General features: G+C 34.8%; 1 protein-coding gene across 5 annotated transcripts in view; it reads left to right on the plus strand.

The window, feature by feature from the left end:
* Positions 1 to 19246, plus strand: part of ATG5 (autophagy related 5) — a 137321-nt gene that overhangs the window by 99717 nt on the left and 18358 nt on the right. For all 5 annotated transcript variants that reach the window (XM_011952860.1, XM_011952862.1, XM_011952863.1 and 2 more), the window contains one exon: positions 18778 to 18895. In XM_011952860.1, the coding sequence (XP_011808250.1) occupies positions 18778 to 18895 (118 nt within the window). The remainder of the gene's footprint in view (positions 1 to 18777; positions 18896 to 19246) is intronic.

A 19246-nucleotide genomic window follows, 5' to 3' on the forward strand; every position in this document is an offset into this window, starting at 1 on the left:
TTCTTGGAAGAATTGTCAACTCTGATAATATATGCCAGAGGTAGCCTATACCTTAGAACAGTTAGAACCTTGCTGCAGCTTTAATGATTGATTTCAGTCCTCCCATTTTTCATTGGCTGACATGGGCTTTAATTTCCTAATTTACTGCTGGCCTAATACATTCTTGGTAGTTGCAAACTTCAGCTTAGTTCCTGTCCAGAAAATGTTTATTCCTTCAACCTTACTATTGGAAAAAGATCTCTGAGACCTATACTGGTTTCTTAATGTCACTAGTGCATTTTTCTTTCAGTCCCTTTCCATCATGGAGAATGTCAGCATCCAGAATGATGCCCCTTAGGGTGATTATTCAGTCTGCTGACAATTTCATGGTGTAGGAAGATCTGTTTAATCACTTACCTATTTCAATAGTGAAAACTACCTTCTAATTTTTTTTTCCATTTCTTCTCATAAGTGATTTTCATGTAACATGCCAGAATACACAACACCTGTCTGTTAAGAACAGAATTACTAGGCTTTGATTCTTGGTAGTGGTTCCTTCTTTTGGGTAAGTATGAGAGTTGCTTTTGGTCTAATTACTCATACTTTTAAAATAACTATTTGCTTATAATTTTAAGTAGGTAGTATATAGGGTTATCATTCAGGAATATTAGAAGAAAAAATCAATTTAAAAATACAAAGCCTAATGTCCTATCTTTATTTCTAACCTGAGCCTGGGTAATTTTGTTTGACATTTCATATCAGGATATCATATTCATTAATGAAGTATACGCCTCAGTTCTTGTGTGATGCCTGTTTTTTGGTTTTATTAAATTTTCAAGGTTTTTTGGGATTTTATGTTATACTTTTGCTTTGCAGTCCATGCAGATTGTAATAATTAGTGCTAAGGAGATGATATAAGTACAGATACATTCTGTTGTGCATTGATTATATTGGTATTACATATTGATACAGATATTGACATATGCATACTTGAAACCACTGAAATCTTTAGGTAAGTTGCTTCTTTTGCAGATTGATTATGGTATATTAAAATGTAATTCTCAGCTTAGACGTATAATCTAGTATAAACATTCAGTTGTATTATCTGACTTTGATATCTTGCTAGCATTTTACAGAATATGTTCTGTCTTCAACAGTATGTACTTCTCAATGGTTAGCTTTTTAAAAAAAGGCTATCAATTTAAAGGAGGGTCAGTATTGGTTCAAAGAACCGCTGTTGTATTGTTGTATTGCTTAGAGGGGATAAGCAGTTTGGGAGAGGTCGCTTATCAGTGGAGTGGTGAGTTTGATTATAATTAAATTAAACAAGATTGGATACACATTTGGAAACCACATTTGAGTAGACCATGTGTCTATCTTGGGTGTAATCTTTTCATGAAAGTCACCTGTCTGCATATATATGTTGTGACACAATTATGTGCACAACATAAGATTATAGTAGTTGTGAAATAATGTGAATCCTGAATTCACTGAGTGATTTGTATATAGTCATCTGTTGAAATCTGTGGGGGATTAGTTCCAGGACCTCCTCAGATACCAAATTCTACTGATGTTTGAGTGTCTGATATAAAATGGTGTAGTATTTGCATATAACCTATGCATACCCTCCTGTATACTTTAAATTATCTCTAGAGTACTTACAATAGTTCATAGACATGTATATACTGTGCAAATAGTTGTTGTACTGTAGTTAGGGAATGATAGCAAGAAAAAAGGCCTGTACATGTTTGGTACAGAAACATTTTCCACCTGTGGTTAGTTGAATCCGCAGACACAGAACCCCTGGATAGGAAGGGCTGTGTTAGATATGTGGCTGTTAATGTACATGAAATTTGGAATAGCCAAACTAATGTATGTTATACTTACTTTTGTACTTCATTTAACCATGTTTTACATCATATTGAACTTTATAACATTTGCAAATAGAAATGACATGAAATGTAGAAAATCGACGTATGTTAAGAAACAGCTTATTTTCAAAGCTGAAGACACACAAATCCAATGTAGTACTTACTCTTAAACATTTTGTCTAAATTTTCCAAGCATAAATAAGAGGAACATAGATTATTTCATAGTTATAAAACAAAAGAATTTATTCTGCTCGTTTAAAATTGAAAGGAATAAAATATTTCAGTAGGCCTTTCTGTCCTTGTGGTCTTTCCTCCTTTTCTCTTTTCTTTCCCTTCTTTCTTTTTTCTTCACACTTTTCTCCCACTTTTCCTCCCTCATAGAATCCTTTCTTTTCTCTGCTTCAGTAATCTAAAAAGTATTTTTACTACGTAGTAGAGCATTTCCTATTTTAATTTAAGTTTTAAAGTTTACTTTTAAAAGCAAAGCTTTACTAAAGGGAAAATACCTTCATTAACTTACATTTAAAGTTTTTTTCATTATGCTGAAGGTAATTATCTGTTACTTCTAAGAAGTAAGTCATTTTCTGACTCTGTATACATGTTTAAAGTAACTTAGAATCAGCTTGGGTCAATTCTGACGTCTGCTTATGTATTGAAGCATTCATACTCTTCACTAGGTGTTCATTTTAGCTGCAGATGCTTCATATAAAACAGGGTAGAGTGGCTTTCAAAAGGATCTACACATCAAAGTGTAACTTGAACTCTGATTTTTACGCTGCTTGAGGAATGCTTAATGGCGTAGAACTAACAAATTTACTTTTCGCCCAACACATTATTTTAGAGTTTTTAATCCTTTTTAACTACATACTTTTCTAAGCCATATCACATACAGTTGAATAGTTTTGTTGCTTTAGAGTGTTTTTAAAATGTTCCCGTTAAATATTGTGATTCATTTTTTTTTTAGTAAGGAAGATTTCATTTAACTATAATTTCTGGGGAATGAGGCCGCTACTTTTGGAGCCTTAAATAAAATTATTTGAATAAAGCACCATATTTTAAGTTAGAACACCACACTCTTGCACTCTTTTCTATAGTGTGGTTGATAGTTATTCATGAGGCCATGTTTATCATCTTTATGACCTCGTTCTGAAGAGGGATTTAAAATAAGTACAGTGATTATAGCTTTTAATTACAATATACCCTCTTTTCCTAGTGAATTCTTTGAAACAGAATGCTCCTTACTCAACCCCTTAGCAAAGTCTCTTTTGCATTTCTCAGATGGATAAGTTGTCACCTAAATTATATAAGAAGCAGATTCATATTTGATGTGTACTATTTTCTTAGAACCCTGTTTAATAATCACCACTTAAGCCTGCTATATATTAAAATGTTTATACTATTTTAAAACTTCCATTATGGAAAATAAATGTATAATTTGACTTGATGAATTGGTGGTATTATTATCTCAATCTAAAATACTGTTGGGATATGTCAGCCTACTTTGGATTCTATAGGCCGTTCTCTCTTCATATATTGTATTCCAAAATTTTGAATTTTTTTGTGGAGATAGGTGCTTACATTGTAAATAATAGTTAAGTTCCTAGGACAGGCCATGTAAGTAATAGTGAAATAGACCTATGATATGAGTTCTGTAAACTCTAACCTGGATTTATAGCATTGTTCTTTTGTAATGCCAGATTCTAATTCAGAAATCTGTAAGAGGAAGAGTTCCCTCTTACTATGGCATTTCTCCTCCCCATTCAGGTCACAGCAGTGTGGGTAGGAATCCAGAGGTTCCAAGCTAGGAAGAAAGTGAAGATGAGGAGTTCCTTGGCTACCCTAACTGGTGGCAAGTGTTCTGGAAAAGCTCACAAACAGTGGACACAGTGAGTCCACAATGTGGGTAGCAGTTTATTAGTAAGGACATTTTCAATAGTCCCATATTTGATACTTTTATTTCATATTACCCCTTATAATGAAACTATGTATTTTAGTAAACCTTTTTAAACTAGCATATTGTAATTTCAAAACTTTTCAGCTTCATTTTCAGTATCAGAATATGAATATTAAATAAGTTTTGGTGAACAGTTAAGACAAAGTTATTTAAATTCACACAGGTAACTTAAAATCACCATGTTGCTATATAACTTTTTAAGAAAAAAACTTGTAATTTTTCTGAATTGATAAGATAGAGATGTATCTCTGATCTTTGTTGTTATGGGGTTCTTGACTCTCTTTAATTTTTTTAAAATTTATTTTTATGAAATATAATTATTTTTTTGAAACCCACAAAATGCATAAAACAAACATACGGTGTGATGCATAGGTATAAATCAAACACTGATGAAGTTAGCCATCATCCCAGAATGATTTCCCCCTGCCACCCATATGAGAACTTTTTTTTTTTGGTTAGGTAACAACTTACTTGACGTATAATCTCAATACTACAGAGGTCACCTATTTATTTATTTATTTATTTATTTATTTATTATTTATTTATTTATTATTTATTTATTTAGAGGCATGGTCTGTGTTGCCCAGGCTGGTGTGTATGATGGCTATTTAAAGGTATGATCATAGTGCAGTACAGCCTGGAACTCCTGGCTCAAGTGATCCTCCTGCCTCAGCTTCCCATGTAGGTAGGACTATAGCCACTACTATGCTCGGCAAAGGTTACCTTTTAAAGCATGCTATTCGTTGGTTTTAGGAATCACTGAATTTTAAGTTACACAGAGTTGTGCAGCCATTCCCATTGTAAAATTTCAGAACATTTTCATCATCCTAAAAAGAAACCCCATGCCCATTGGCAGTCACTTACATCATTCCCCCTCCCTCCAGCCCTTGGCAACTACTAATTTATTTCTCCCTTCTGGACATTTTATGTAATTAGCATCATATAAATATGGCCTTTTGTGTCTGGCTTCTTTTGCTTGCATATTGTTTTTAAGATTCGTTCATTTTGTAGCATATATCAATACATCATTCTTTTTATGGCCCAGTAATATTCAATTATGTGAGGATATCACATTTAGTTTATCAATTCACCAATTGATAGACATGTAGATTGTTGCCACTTTTTGGCTATTATGAATAAAAGCTGCAGTTCACGTTTATGTACAAATGTTTTGGTGAACATATATTTTCATTTCTCTTGGGTAGATAGGAGTAGAATTGCTGGGTTACATGGTAATTCCATGTTTCCATGTTTAACCCTTTGGGGTATTGTCAGACTGTTTTGAAAGCATCTGCACCATTTTACATTTCTACCATCAGTGTATGAGGGTTCCAGTTTGTCCGTATCCTTGCCAATGCTTATTTTCTGTACTTTCAATTACAGCAATCTTAGTGAGTACGAAGGGGTATATCATTTTGGTTCTTGCTTTTTCCTAATGGCCAGTGATGCTAAGCATCTTTTCATGCATTTAACTAGCCATTTGTATTTCTTAGGAGAAATAGATTCAAATCCTTTGCTCATTTTAAAATTGGCTTATCTTTTTATTTTTAAATTTTACGGATTCTTTACATATCCTGAATACTGGTCTCTTATCAGATATGATTTGCAAGTATTTTTTCCCAGTCTGTGGGATTTATTTTCTTGATGATGCCATTTGAAGAACAAAAGTTTTTAACTTTGATGAAGTCCAGTTTGTCTGTTTTTTTCTTTGGTTGCCTGTGTTTTTAGGTTGCTGTATGTAAGAAACCATTTCCTAATCCAAGGTCACGAAGGTTTCCTCTTGTATTTTCTTCTAAGAATTTTATAGTTTTACTATATTACCTTTTTCATATCTTTTTAGTAGTATTCAAGTGCTATGTTTTAAATTTGTTAATCAGATTCCATAAGTGGTGAAATCTGTAAAATATTTATCACTTGTCTTTATTTGCTACTTCTAAAAATTTCACAAGAATTTTTATGAAATTTCCTTTTGATGTTACTTTAGTAGAATAAATTTTTAAAAATTATTTGTGTTAGAAACAAAATAATAAATATTCCCATGTTATAAACTTTAGCATTCACCACCAAACCCATAGACCATGCCTTGAGCAGTGAGGGTAGGTGAGGCTCTTTGTAGAGCTCTGCTATCTCCTAGCCCAGGTTTAGAATCACTTTTCCCCTGGGTTAGATAACCACTTAACTGGGCATCAAGAGAAAAGAATTTCACTTTTGAGGTCAGCACAACTGCTTTTACTCAGACATTTCTTCTTGCTATTTTGATTTCTTTGTTTATAGTAATGAAAAGTGTTTCTTAATTATTTTATGTAAGTACACCAAAAGTTTAAAACGTGTTCATATGCAGAAGTGTCCTTTGATTCTTCAGAGGAAAATAGTTTATTAATTACATTCTTCTTGTATTAGTGTTTTTAGTATGGCTTTGGGTAAAATTAGCGAAGATATTTTAAAGCTATTATATATTATGAAATTTAAATTATACTTCCCTTGGTATGATTTTTCAAATCTTTTGGGAGAAAATTTTAGAGAATTTACCTAATTATTACTAAAAATGTCAATCCTAGCACTTTTATATGAAGCTTCTTTTTTTGGCTAATCTTCTGATAAGTTCATATAAAAATTTAAAAGCAATACAATTTGTTCTGTAAATGGGCTTATAAACAGCATCAAATTGATCTCGATCCCAAGAAAGGGAAGTAGTATTTCTCCATACCACACGTTATTCAGTCAAAGGATACGAAGAGGAAACAAAGTGTTGCCCTTATTTGAAGAAAATTTGCCTCAAGTATTTATATGACAAAGCACATTTGGCACTGTCTAGACGGAATTATAATAAGTACTACAATTTAAATAAGGCAAAGCATAAACTTCAAATCAGATTGTGGGTATAATTCTGATGGATGCTTTTATTTAATCATAGTCTCAATTAAGAAACTTCTCCTTTGGAGATTAAGTGTCCCTGACTATAATAATGACAGCTTTTCAAATGTTAATTATTATTTTTTAGTGTTGTCAAGAATATTAAAAGTGGGCTTCAGACTCTCATAGCATAAGTACAGAAAGTGCTTATTTTCAACTCTCCTATTTCTCTACATAAAGGATAAAAGTAGTCTGATAAGTGCCACAGACTCCCACTCACTCCCCTCTCTGTTCCCCCTCTTTCTACCACCAAAAGAGTGTTTACTGTAAAGCTCTAAAAGCATTCATTTGGAAATGGTCTGTTTTTTTTATTTAATGAGGTATTATAGTTGTGTATATTCTTAAGCTAATTTTAATGAGTCTTCTTTTGAAAACCATGCGATGCAAAATATGATATGCATGAATATATCTTAAGCCAAATATGCATGGGACAGTTGAAGCAGATATCATGTGTCATTGTTGGTAAAGTCTGGCAGCATATCCTGTGTAAACCCCTGTTTTCTTTTTCTTTGTGCCACATAATATTTATTCTAATTAACAAGACTTCAAAGGGAACTGAAGTTAGAATACCAATTATTTTTTATTCTCTCTGTAATGGGTTCTGTAATGACTAAATACTGTTACCTTTCTTTGGTTCTACATTTCACAATGGTTTAAGAGAGGAATGAAAAGAACTAGTCATTGTTAAGCACCTGTTACATTAGATATTTCATATATCTCATCTTATTTAATTATTACATCAATTGTTCAAAGGTAAGTTTTCCTCATTTTTCAGATTCAGAAACAAGACTCCCAGAGGTTGATGTAATTTGCTGTAGATACACAGTATGTTGTTGGGAGTTGGGATTGTAACAAAACCTTTATTTCCACTACATTTGACATTCCAAGCTCTATATGCTATGGCCCTTAGTCCACTTTTCTCTCCTTATCCACTGATTTATCAGAAGTACCATTATATTCAGTCTGCCCTCTGAATACTCAAATGACTTTATCTCTTTCTGTATTAAAAAAATGTATATGTATTTCAAGCTGGAAGCTTGAAGACCTTCTATATTCCCTCCTTTATTTTTATCTTCTTTTGAAACTCCCTACTGTTGTAATATTTTACTTTCTACCACAATTAGCATATTTTACTTTCTACCTACTGGTATAGCTTCCACTCTTGAAAAATGAAATTAACCAGTTTGGATTGTTTTGGCTTTGCTCTAAATACCAGTAAGTCCAGAGTTAAAATTTGTGCTCAAGCTGTATAATTTTTTTCATAGCGCTTTGTACATATTTCTGTTATCACATAACACTGTATTATAGTTATTTGTTGGCATGTTATTTATCTTTGTATCCATTAGCATAGTGATACCCTGATAAATACATAGTAAATACGTAATGAATAAAGATTTCTGATAAAATTTATTCCTGCCTTCTGGTCATTACTTAGAGATCCTGCGCTTGAGTACTACTATTAAGATAATTCTATCCACGCTACTTATATGTTAGTAGTAGTAGTAGTTGTTGTTGTACCTATGCTTTTGTTAAACATAGGTAAAACTAAAGCTTTTTTTAAACATAGGCAGGAAATAAAAGCAATATTATTTGTCGTAATTTGTTTATATCATTGTAGTGCCTGTTACCACTGTTACTCAAATAGCAGCCACTTGATTCTCTAAAGTAATGTACAAAAGTATGTTTGGGGTTTTTTTGTTTTTTGCTAAAGATCTATAAGAAAAGTTTTATTGCTATTCATCTTTGTCACCATTTCAGCAATGAAGCTTCACTAATATTTAATTTATTATGTAATATTTTCAAAAATAGTAAGTTCGGTTCATTATTTCAAAATTGTGTGTCAAGTGAAAATACACTGATTTGATGGCCCTAGTAGTTGCCAATAGGGTTTTGTTTGTTTTTTGTTTGTGTTTTTTTTGTTTTTTAATATATGGAATCTCACTCCGTTGCCCAGGCTGGAGTGCAGTGGCACAGTCTTGGCTCGCTGCAACCTCTACCTCCCAGGATCAAGCTATTGTCCTGCCTCAGCCTCCCAAGTAGCTGGGATTACAGGCATCCGCCACAGCGCCTGGTTAATTTTTGTATTTTTATTAGAGACAGGGTTTCACCATATTGGCCAGGCTGGTCTCAAACTCCTGACCTCAGGTGATCTGCCTGCCTCAGCCTCCCAAAGTGCTGGGGTTATAGGCATGAGCCACTGTGCCTGGCCATCCAATGGGGTTTTTAATTTTGGAAGGTAGCTTTTGGGCATGAACAGGCATACTTATAGTTAGTTGTGTTTTATTAGAGTTATAAATTGTAAAATCTAGTTTTTCTAAAATGCCTTTTCAGTTCAATTAATGCTACTTATAAATTTAGTAATTGTACAAAAATGAGAGCAGTCTTTTTCACTTCTTGATATTTTCAGAGTCCATCCCTTTTCTAGATTTAATTCTTAAATAACACATAGTACTACTTATATAGTTAGGCAAATCTAATTATATTCTTGATTAATCTATAAATGAACTTTGCTAATTCCAGTTATAGTTCAGTATAGCTGATTTTTTAAGCACCTGCAAATATAACAAGTGAAATCCTGTGATATACTTAAGCAACCCTTGTAAATCAAATAAATTTTACTTTGTAAATGTAGTAAATCACCATCCTGTTTCAAAAGACTTAAAGCACACACACAAAGTAGCCGATGAATAAAAACTTGTTGCTATACCTTGAAAAATACAACATCCATAAATTATCAATATAATATTTGTTTCTTCAGCTCAACCAAGAAGACTAGAATGTCCATCCAAGCCTCATTGGAGCAAATGATATTATGCATTCAGTTTACAGTGATTCGGGTCTTTGGGAGATCCTGAGAAATCTCACTCTGTTGCCCAGGCTGGTGTGCAGTGATGTGATCTCAGCTCACTGCAACCTTTGCCTCTCAGGTTCAAGCGATTCTCCTGCCTCAGCCTCCTATGTAGCTGGGACTACAGGTGCATGCCACCACGCCCGACTAATTTTTTTTATTTTTAGTAGAGATGAGGTTTCGCCATGTTGGCCAGGCTGGTCTCGAACTCCCAACCTTATCGTCCATCCACCTCAGCCCCCCAAAGTGCTGAGATTACAGGTGTGAGCCACCACGCCCGGCCTGTCCAAACTCTTTTTAAATAAACTTGAGCCCCTTGTCATCATTACGTTCTGCCTGCTGTGTCCATAGGAGACTCCCCTAGCACCTCCATCCCTGCTTGCCTTTTAGTTAAGTCTATTGTAAGTTTTACAACCCAGTGCATTGTGCATCTACTGGGCATCTATTAAGTTTCACCCCTTTGGTTTTTTTATGTTTTTCTCTTTCATAACTTTTTATCACTTTGTTTCAGTGAATAGAATCTCCTTTTACTCTGATGGTGTTCTTCCTCCTCTTTATGGACATTGACTCCATAGTCAGTGACCCAGATATATACCCTTCTAGCCATAAATGGTCATTTTTAATAAACCAACATTTCTAATTCTTAATATATGTAAATACAATTTGTATGACCAAAACAACAAGACTAGCACTAGTAATAACATAGTAACAGGGTTGACTACAAGAATAGTGTATGTTATTATAATCCTTATTTTTTTTGACAACTCAATACAGAATACATATTAGAATTCAGTAAAGTTCTGTTGAGAGTCAAGTCACATTTAAAAAGAACAATTATAACACTCATTGAGCATTCAGTATGTGCTAGATATTGTTCTAAATGCTTTATATGAATTAATTGTATAACCTTCACAAAAAAACCTTTGAGGTATATACTGTTAATATCCTCATTTTACAGATGAAACAATTGACACACAAGTAACACAAGAAGGTTTAAGTATTTGCCTAGGGTCACCCAGGTACTAATTGACAGAGCTGGGATTGGAACCATAAACCGAATCTAATGTAATCAGGTGCCATCCAGAGCTAGAATATGTGTCTTCTGACTGACTTTAAATATCATGCTCTTATTACTGTACCAGGCTATAAATTATTTGAAATATGAAGGGTCAGTTTTGGAAATAGATGTTTGTGACTAGGAAATATCAAGAATAAAAGACTCTAGAGCATTTCTCACTATAACTGCCGTTATTAGTAGCTACTTAGACTACATTCATTTTCATACTTTTTAAAGGATTTTCATTATGTACTTGGTGATTTTAATTCTGATGTCTTTCTTATAAGATTTATACATTGTAATAATTGCTTTTGCTGTGTTTTAGTATATATTATCTGCCTTTTAAAGATCTCCAACATTATAAACATTACTTTTGTTTTGAGCCTTAATTGACTGTGTTCTGGGTTTTTCAGCCAGGATGGAGAAAACATTTCATCAGAATCACCTAAGAGGCTTTTCCTGCTACCTGAGTCTTGAGTCCCCACCTTTCCTCACTCATTTGTGTTGAGAGTCACTGCTCAACTGAGCAGCTGTTATTGATGTAAATTTTGTTACGGCCTTCAGATGTGTTAGAGTAGGTTGAAAAGTTGAAAGTCAGTGTTGTAGACCAGTACTTCTCAAACTTTAAACATGAATCACTTGGAAATCTTGTTAAAATGCAGATTCCAATTCAGGAATTCCAGTATGTGGCCTGAGAATCTGCATTTTAATAAGATCCAGATGATAACCAAGATGCTACAGGTCCTCAGAGTACACTTTGATTAACAAAGCTCTAGACTAGTTGTTTTGGATTTTTTAAAAAGATTTTTATTTTGAGATAATTACAGATTCACATACAATTGTAAGACATAATACAGAAAGATCTACATACCCTTCATCTAGTTTCCCCCAATTCTAACATCCTGCATAATTATAGTACAGTATCACAACCAGGAAATTGTATTAATATAATCCACAAACATTACTCAGATTTCCTTAGTTTTACATATACTGTGTGTGTGTATTTGGTTCTATGCAATCTTTAGCACATATGTAGATTCACCCTATATTCAAAATATAGCTCCGTTTCAACACAAGGATCTCTTAGGCTACCCTTTTATAACCACAGCCACCTACCTTACTTCATCTCTTCCCTAACCTCTGACAACTGCTAATTTGTTTTCCATTTCTAAAGTTTTTGTCATTTCGCTAATATCAGTGGAGTCATGCAGCCTGTAACCTTTTGAGATTGACTTTTTTCACATAACATAATTCCCTTGAGATCTATCCACGTCGTTGCATATACCAGTAGTTTGTTCCTTTTTATTGCTAAGTAGTATTCCATGGGACAGACGTGTTACAGTCAGTTTATAAGCATTCACCTGCTTTAATGGGTAACCCTGGGATTGCTTGCTGGTTTGACTCTTACAAATAAAACAGCTATGAATGTTCATGTACAAGTTTTTTGGAGAAGACATTTTTATTTCTCTGGGAATATTCAAGAGTGTAATTACTTGGTCATATGGTAAGTGCATGTTTAGTTTTGTAAGAAACTGCCATACTCCTTTACTGAGGGACTGTACTATTTTACATTTGTACCATCAATGTGTGAAGGACTATTTTTCCACATGCTTACCAGCATTTGGTGTTACCACTAATTTTTATTTTGGATATTTTGGTAGGTGTGTAGTGATATCACATTGTGGTTTTAATTTGCATTTTCTTAATGGCTAATGATGTGTGAGATATAGTTTCATGTGCTTATTTGCCACCTATATATTCTCTTTGGTAAAATGTCTGTTTATTTCTTTTGCCCATTTTCTAACTGGATTATTTGCTTTTTTTTAAACTGTTGCATTTTGGGAGTTCTTATATATTATAGACACAAGACCTTTCTTGGAGATCGGGTTTGCAAATATTTTCTCCCAGCCCACGGCTTATGTTTTCATTCTCTTCACAGGATCTTTTGCAGAGCAAAAGCTTTGCTGTTGTTGTTTAATTTTGATTAAGTCTATTTATTAGTATTCCCTTTTATGGGTCATGCCTCTAGTGTTAAGTTCTAGGCTGATTTTGAAAGTAGTGTTAAAATGACTTTGCCTTTTTTTTTTTTCCTTGCTATATAGAAAAACATTAAAACATAAACTTCTGAATTTTGTGATTCTGGACTTTTTAGCTTACAAACAAGTGGACGGTAAATGAATGAAACTAAAAGGAAATAAAACCTTGAGTCAACACATAGTTTGGATAGTGTTAAATTAAACTATGCGTTACAGTGTACTAAAACTAGTGGCCCTGCTGATGATATGTTTTAAGTTACAAATTGTTATGTGTCAGAATTGTGTTGTGCATTTTATTATCTCAGAAACTCTATAATACAGGTATTATCTCTATTTGTACATATACATGTGTGTTTACACATATGTATATATTCCTGTTTTGCAGTTGAAAAAACTGAGCTTCAGGAAAGATAGGTAATTGTGCCCATGGTCCCATAATGAATGACAGAAATAGGACTTGAATCTAATACTCTTTTTTTTTTGAGACAGTCTCACTCTGTCGCCCAGGCTAGAGTGCAGTGGCGAGATTTTGGCTCACTGCAACCTCCACCCTCTGGTTCAAGCGATTCTCCTGCCTCAGCCTCCTGAGTAGCTGGGATTACAGGCACGTGCCACCATGCCTGACTAATTTTTGTATTTTTAGTAGAGACCAGGTTTCACCATATTGGCCAGGCTGGTTTTGAACTCCTGACCTCGTGATTCGCCTGCCTCGGCCTCCCAAAGTGCTGGAATTACAGGCATGAGCCACCACCCCCAACTGAATCTAATGCTTTTTAACAACTGCCTGGCATGTTTTGTTGCAGCATGTAACTGTATATAACTCAAAGGACTCAAACCTGATTTAAGTTTGTGATGATTGTGCTTGTTACTCTTAAAGTCCACACATTGTCTGATTTTATTGGTTAACCTATTGGCTCTACTGGCTATATTGGAAATAGAGACTTTCTCTTTGCATTTCATTTCTTTCTCTTTTTTTTTTGAAACAGGGTCTTGCTCTGTTGTACAGTGGTGTGAACGGGCTCATTACAGTCTTGACCCCTTGGTCTCAAGCATTCCTCCAGCCTCTGCCCCCCACCCCCACCCCCACCCCCAAGTAGCTGGGACTGCAGGTGCACTCCATCACACCTGGAGAGTTTTTTGTTTACATTTTGATGAGATGAGGTCTCTCTGTGTTGCCCAGGGGAGTCTCAAACTCATGGACTCAAGCTCTCCTCCCACCTTGGTCTCCTGAAGCACTGAGATTACAGGCATGAGCCACCATTTACAATATAGCTGTAACACTACATTATTTATAAGAATTTTAAGTTTTACATTTGAACTATTTAAGAAAATGCATAAGGTTTGCCAAAATTTTTACAAGTTTCATTTTTCTGCTTTTCTTCAATGTATCTCTGAGCTATGTCAACACCGTAAACTTCCCATATAAGAAAAAGTGATTGATGTATTGGTGAAGGTGCATGAGTAGAGGAGAGATGGGAGCAGCCAGCCATTACCACCTCAGTTTTTCATTTCATTTGGTGTTAGGAAATGACTAACATACATTTGAAAAAGTAACAAGGACAGTTTCAAATGTGACTTACATCATGTTATTTCTCATGAGAGTAACACTGTTTCTTGGAAGTTATTGAAATGCTTTGCATATTTACAAATATGTGGCAAGATCAGGTATTGTGGTATATTCCTGTTTGCAGTGGCTTTCTTGTCTGTCAACCTAAGATTTAGATTGCATTGAATATTGTTAGTCTTGTCTAATTTTATATATACTAAATCAGCGTTTACAAATTCCTATTTGTGGAGATTTAAAAATATTTCTCGGTATAATTTAGTCTTCTCTGCAGAGCTGTAACACAGGGCTAATGAGAACTGTTGAAAAGTTTGCAGGAATGTGTCCTCCGTTCCCATGGCCCTTAAGAACCTCTGCACTTGATTGCATGATCTGTAGGAGCTTTTGTTTTAAGGGTAATTGTCTTAGTCCATTTGGGCTGCTATAACAAAATATCTTAGACTAGGTAATTTTTATTGTTGTTATTTTTTGAGACAGTTTCGCTCTTGTTACCCAGGCTGGAGTTCAATGGCATGATCTTGACTCACTGCAACCTCTGCCTTCTGGCTTCAAGTGATTCTCCTGCTTCAGCCTCCTGAGTAGCTGGGATTACAGGCGCCCACAACCATGCCCAACTAATTTTCTGTATTTTTAGTAGAGATGGGGTTTCACCATGTTGGCCAGGCTGGTCTTGAACTCCTGACCTCAGGTGATCCACCACACCAGGCCAAGACTGGATAATGTATGTATAAACAACAGAAAATTATTCCTCACAGTTCTGGAGGCTGGGAAGTCAGAGAGCAAGGCTTCAGCAGATTCAGTGTCTGGTGATGACTGCTGTCTGCTTCAGAGTTAGCACTGGTTGCTGCACTGCCGCCCCCCACCCCCACCCCACATGGCACAAGGGGCAAAGGGCTTACAGGCTCCCTGGGGCCTCTTTTATAAGTGCATTGATCCCATTCATGAGGACTCTGCCCTCATGACCTAATTACCTCTCAAAAGCTTCACCTCTTAGTACTGCCAATGGTGAGGAATAGGTTTCAGCAGGAATTTTGAAGGGACGCAAACATTCACATGACAGAAGTAACTAACTCCCCAAATTGAGTATTTTTTTGTAGTCCTGATTGACTTAGGTACTTAATTGCTATTTACTAGCACACTAAATTTTTAAGAATAAGAATATTATGTTTTTAAAGGCACTGTATAATAAATATTAAACAGAAAATGTTCATCAGATTTTTGGTTGGGGTATATTGAGTTTTTGTCTTTTAAAATAAGATTTTCATTAAATGAGAAACAACACTTTGCTGAGTGTTTTCTTAGTTACCATTCTACAGCAAGTAGCTACACTATGTAACAGCACTGGGGGTTTCTCCCCACTAAGCAAATACCTCATCATAAAAGATCATTGAAGGTTATATTCCTTTATAATACTTGCTCAGATTTGGGAAAGAGTGGGAAAAGAGAGAGATACATAAACATAACAGGATATTTCTCCAGTAGTGAGGTTAGAGGAGAATTTCTGTTTTTTAATATGTAACCAAGACTAATTGGCCTTTCCTGTTTAGCATTTTTTTCAGGTAATTTTTAATTTTTTAGTTTTAATTTTTATGGATATATAATAGTTGCAATTATTTATGGGGTACATGTAATCTTTTGCTATAAACATGCAATGTACAATGATCAAATGAGGATATTCACCACCTCAAGCATTTATTATTTCTTTGTGTTAGAAATATTCCAGGTAATTTCATTATAGCAAAGCCACCTCGCATTTCATACACTAATTAGGATATGAATGAGAGCTCCAACTTCTTGAAAAGATTCCTTTGACTTTGTTGTTTTCAGGTCGGACTGTGGGAGGTACCTTCTGACTTTTTTCTTTAAGTTGTGGGTATATTCCTGGTCTCTTCGTTTTCCACTGCACCAGCTCCAGTTGTCTTCACATAAGCTTCCTATATTCAGTCAGCCTCTCACCAGTCATTCTTGATTTTGCTTCATAACCAACTCACCATACACAGCACTGCTTTCCATTAATCGTCAGAAAAAGCCTTTCGCCAACATTACTTCCTTTGCTAAAAAGCATTAAAAGCTTCTTCATGGCCTGAAGATCAAAAACCCTGAGAGAAGGATGGCTATTTTAAATTATCACTACAGTTCCCTATTCGTTTCTTTTCTTCTCTGAACTCCCCAACCTTATTATCTTTACACAGTTAATCACTTGATTATGCATGATACTGTTCTTCGCTTCAACTTGTATGAGAAAGTATAGCTTTTTAAATTGAAGGATGTATTAGTCTGTTTTCACTCTGCTATAAAGAAATATCTGAGACTGGATCATTTATAAAGGCAAAAGGTTTAACTGACACTTTTCCGTATGGCTTGTGGAGGCCTCAGGAAACTTAAAATCATGGTAGAAAGGGAAGCAGGCACCTTCACAAGGCGGCAGGAAAGAGAGATGAGAGTGCAGGAAAAACTGCCACTTTTAAAACCATCAGATCTCATGAGAATTCACTAGTATCACGAGAGCAGCATGAGGAAAACCACCCCCATGACCCAGTCACCTCCTTCCCTCGACACATGGGGATTACATGTCCCTCCTTACACAGGTGGGGATTACAATTTGAGATGAGATTTGGTGGGGACACGGAGCCAACACATATCAAAGGATATCAGTCATATTTTTAAAAATAATTCATAGAGTTCAAATAGTGAAGTGAATTGAATCATATTCAGTGCATATTATCAAGATTTTTTAAAAATTACAGTTTATTTTCATACTTGTCACAAACACTCAAATATATTATTGGAGTACTATTTTAAAATACTGTGTATTCAGTGAATACATAAGCATAGAACTAGGAAAGGCAGCTCACATGCTTGTATGTTTATTTTTTCTATTTATTTTCATTATGGTTTTTTTTTTTGTATTATACTTTAAGTTCTGGGATACATGTGCACAATGTACAGGTTTGTTACATAAATACACACGTGCCATGGTGGTTTGCTGGACCCATCAGCCCCTCATCTACATTAGGTATTTCTCCTAATGCTATCCCTCCCTTAGCCCCCTATTACCCGACGGGCCCTGGTGTGTGATGTTCCCCTCCCTGTGTCCATGTGTTTTCATTGTTCAACTCCCAGTTATGAGTGAGAACACGACGTGTTTGGTTTTCTGTTCCTGTGTTAGTTTGCTGAGAATGATAGTTTCCCGCTTCATCCATGTCTATTTCTTTTTAAACCAAATCTCTAACAGTTGTGTCAAAGATGTTGAGGTGTATCTCTATCATTAAAAGACAAAAGCAAAAACTTGTCTCTAATGCCTAAGTGTTTGAAATCATATTCTTATAAAATATGGGGCAGCCTGGGCAACATAGTGAGACCCCCCCCCTACAGAAAATACAAAAATTAGCTGAGCATGGTGGCTCACAACTGTAGTCCCGGCTACTCTGGAGGCTTTGGTGGAGAATTGCAACTTGGGGGTTGCGCCACTGCAGTTCAGCCTGGGTGACAGAGTGAAACCTTGTCTCAAAAAACAAACTCTCTCTCTCTCTCTCTCTCTCTCTCTCTCTCCCTCCCTCCCTCTCTCTCTCTCTCTCTCTATATATATATATATATATATGACATTTCTCTGTTCAAGTTTTAATGATTTTTCATCTCAGAAAGCTTAAAATTTACCATCTTAAAGTGAAATAACAATTAAGAGGGAGAGAGGAGGTAAAAATGCTTTTATTCTCTTTAACGTTTATTTATTTACTCTGTGGTTGGCACAGTTGTTCATTTATTTCCACAACAAACTCAAGAGATATGGAATGTCCCAAATTAGCAGATAAAGGGAACCGGGTACAAGATCATAGATCTTGCAAACAGTAGTGTTCTTTGTAGACACTGACTGATTTCAGAGCCTCTGTACTCTGTCATGATAAAGCCTCCATCATCACTGAGGACATTTAGTAAATGAAACAATTTTAAAAGTGAGTAAAACAATGAGATTATTAGCAATAAATTATGGTGTAGTGCTACTAACAGTTTTTGTCAGATGAAATGGCTGCATCTGCTATTTTGGAAACCGTGAAACCTATCGAAAAGTTGAAATAATGAAAGTACTAAAATCATACACCTTCTACCTAGATTCAGCATTAGTTAATATTTTTTTATTTTTGCTTTGTCTTCACACCCCCCCCCACAACTCTCTCTCTGTCTCTCTCTCACACACACACACACACACTTGAACATGAATTTCTTCAAAATAAGGATTGTCCTTATTATACCTATGAAATTTGACATTCACTCAATAATATTATCAGTTGTCCATTCTGTATTTCCCCATTTATCCCAAAACTGTGTTTTATAGTTGGATTTCTAAAAAATTTCCTTCTTCAATTCAGTATTCAGCCAGGGTTTCTGTTTTGTCTTTGCTTTGTTAGTCTCTTCTAGAGATACTGAGAAGAAATGCTTTCATTGGTATCTTTTTGTGTTGTTTGCTTTTTAATCCATAAAGTTTATGATATATAAATTTATAATTGGCAGCAACAAAGACTTCATTGCTTGAATTATTTTTTCATTTTTCAAATAGACAACAACTGAAAGACCTTTCATTCAGAAGCTGTTTCGTCCTGTGGCTGCAGATGGACAGTTGCACACACTAGGAGATCTCCTCAAAGAAGTCTGTCCTTCTGCTGTTGATCCTGAAGGTAATACAATGAGCAACATTAAAACATTTCTTTCATTTTCTGTTACTGAAGTAAAATAAGCATTCCACATTTATAAATAACAGGTTATTTCAGGAAGATATTTTCGTATCTTATGGTGAAAAGTCTTTTCAAACAGAAGCACTTAATATTTAATATATTATTTTGTAAATTATTGACTAACAAAATGAGGACTCGACTCTGGCAAAATAGAATAGTTTTTAAATCACCCTCTTAGCACATCTCTGGTACTCTGGTTTTTAATTTATGGATTCAGTTCTGATAAATACTACTTTTAATCTTGCATTTTGTTTATTAACACTAAAGAAGTCAGAAATGGTAAAAATAATTTTC

The sequence above is a fragment of the Colobus angolensis genome, unplaced genomic scaffold (genome assembly GCF_000951035.1).
Source record: "Colobus angolensis palliatus isolate OR3802 unplaced genomic scaffold, Cang.pa_1.0 Scaffold35, whole genome shotgun sequence".
Taxonomy (NCBI): Eukaryota; Metazoa; Chordata; class Mammalia; order Primates; family Cercopithecidae; genus Colobus; species Colobus angolensis.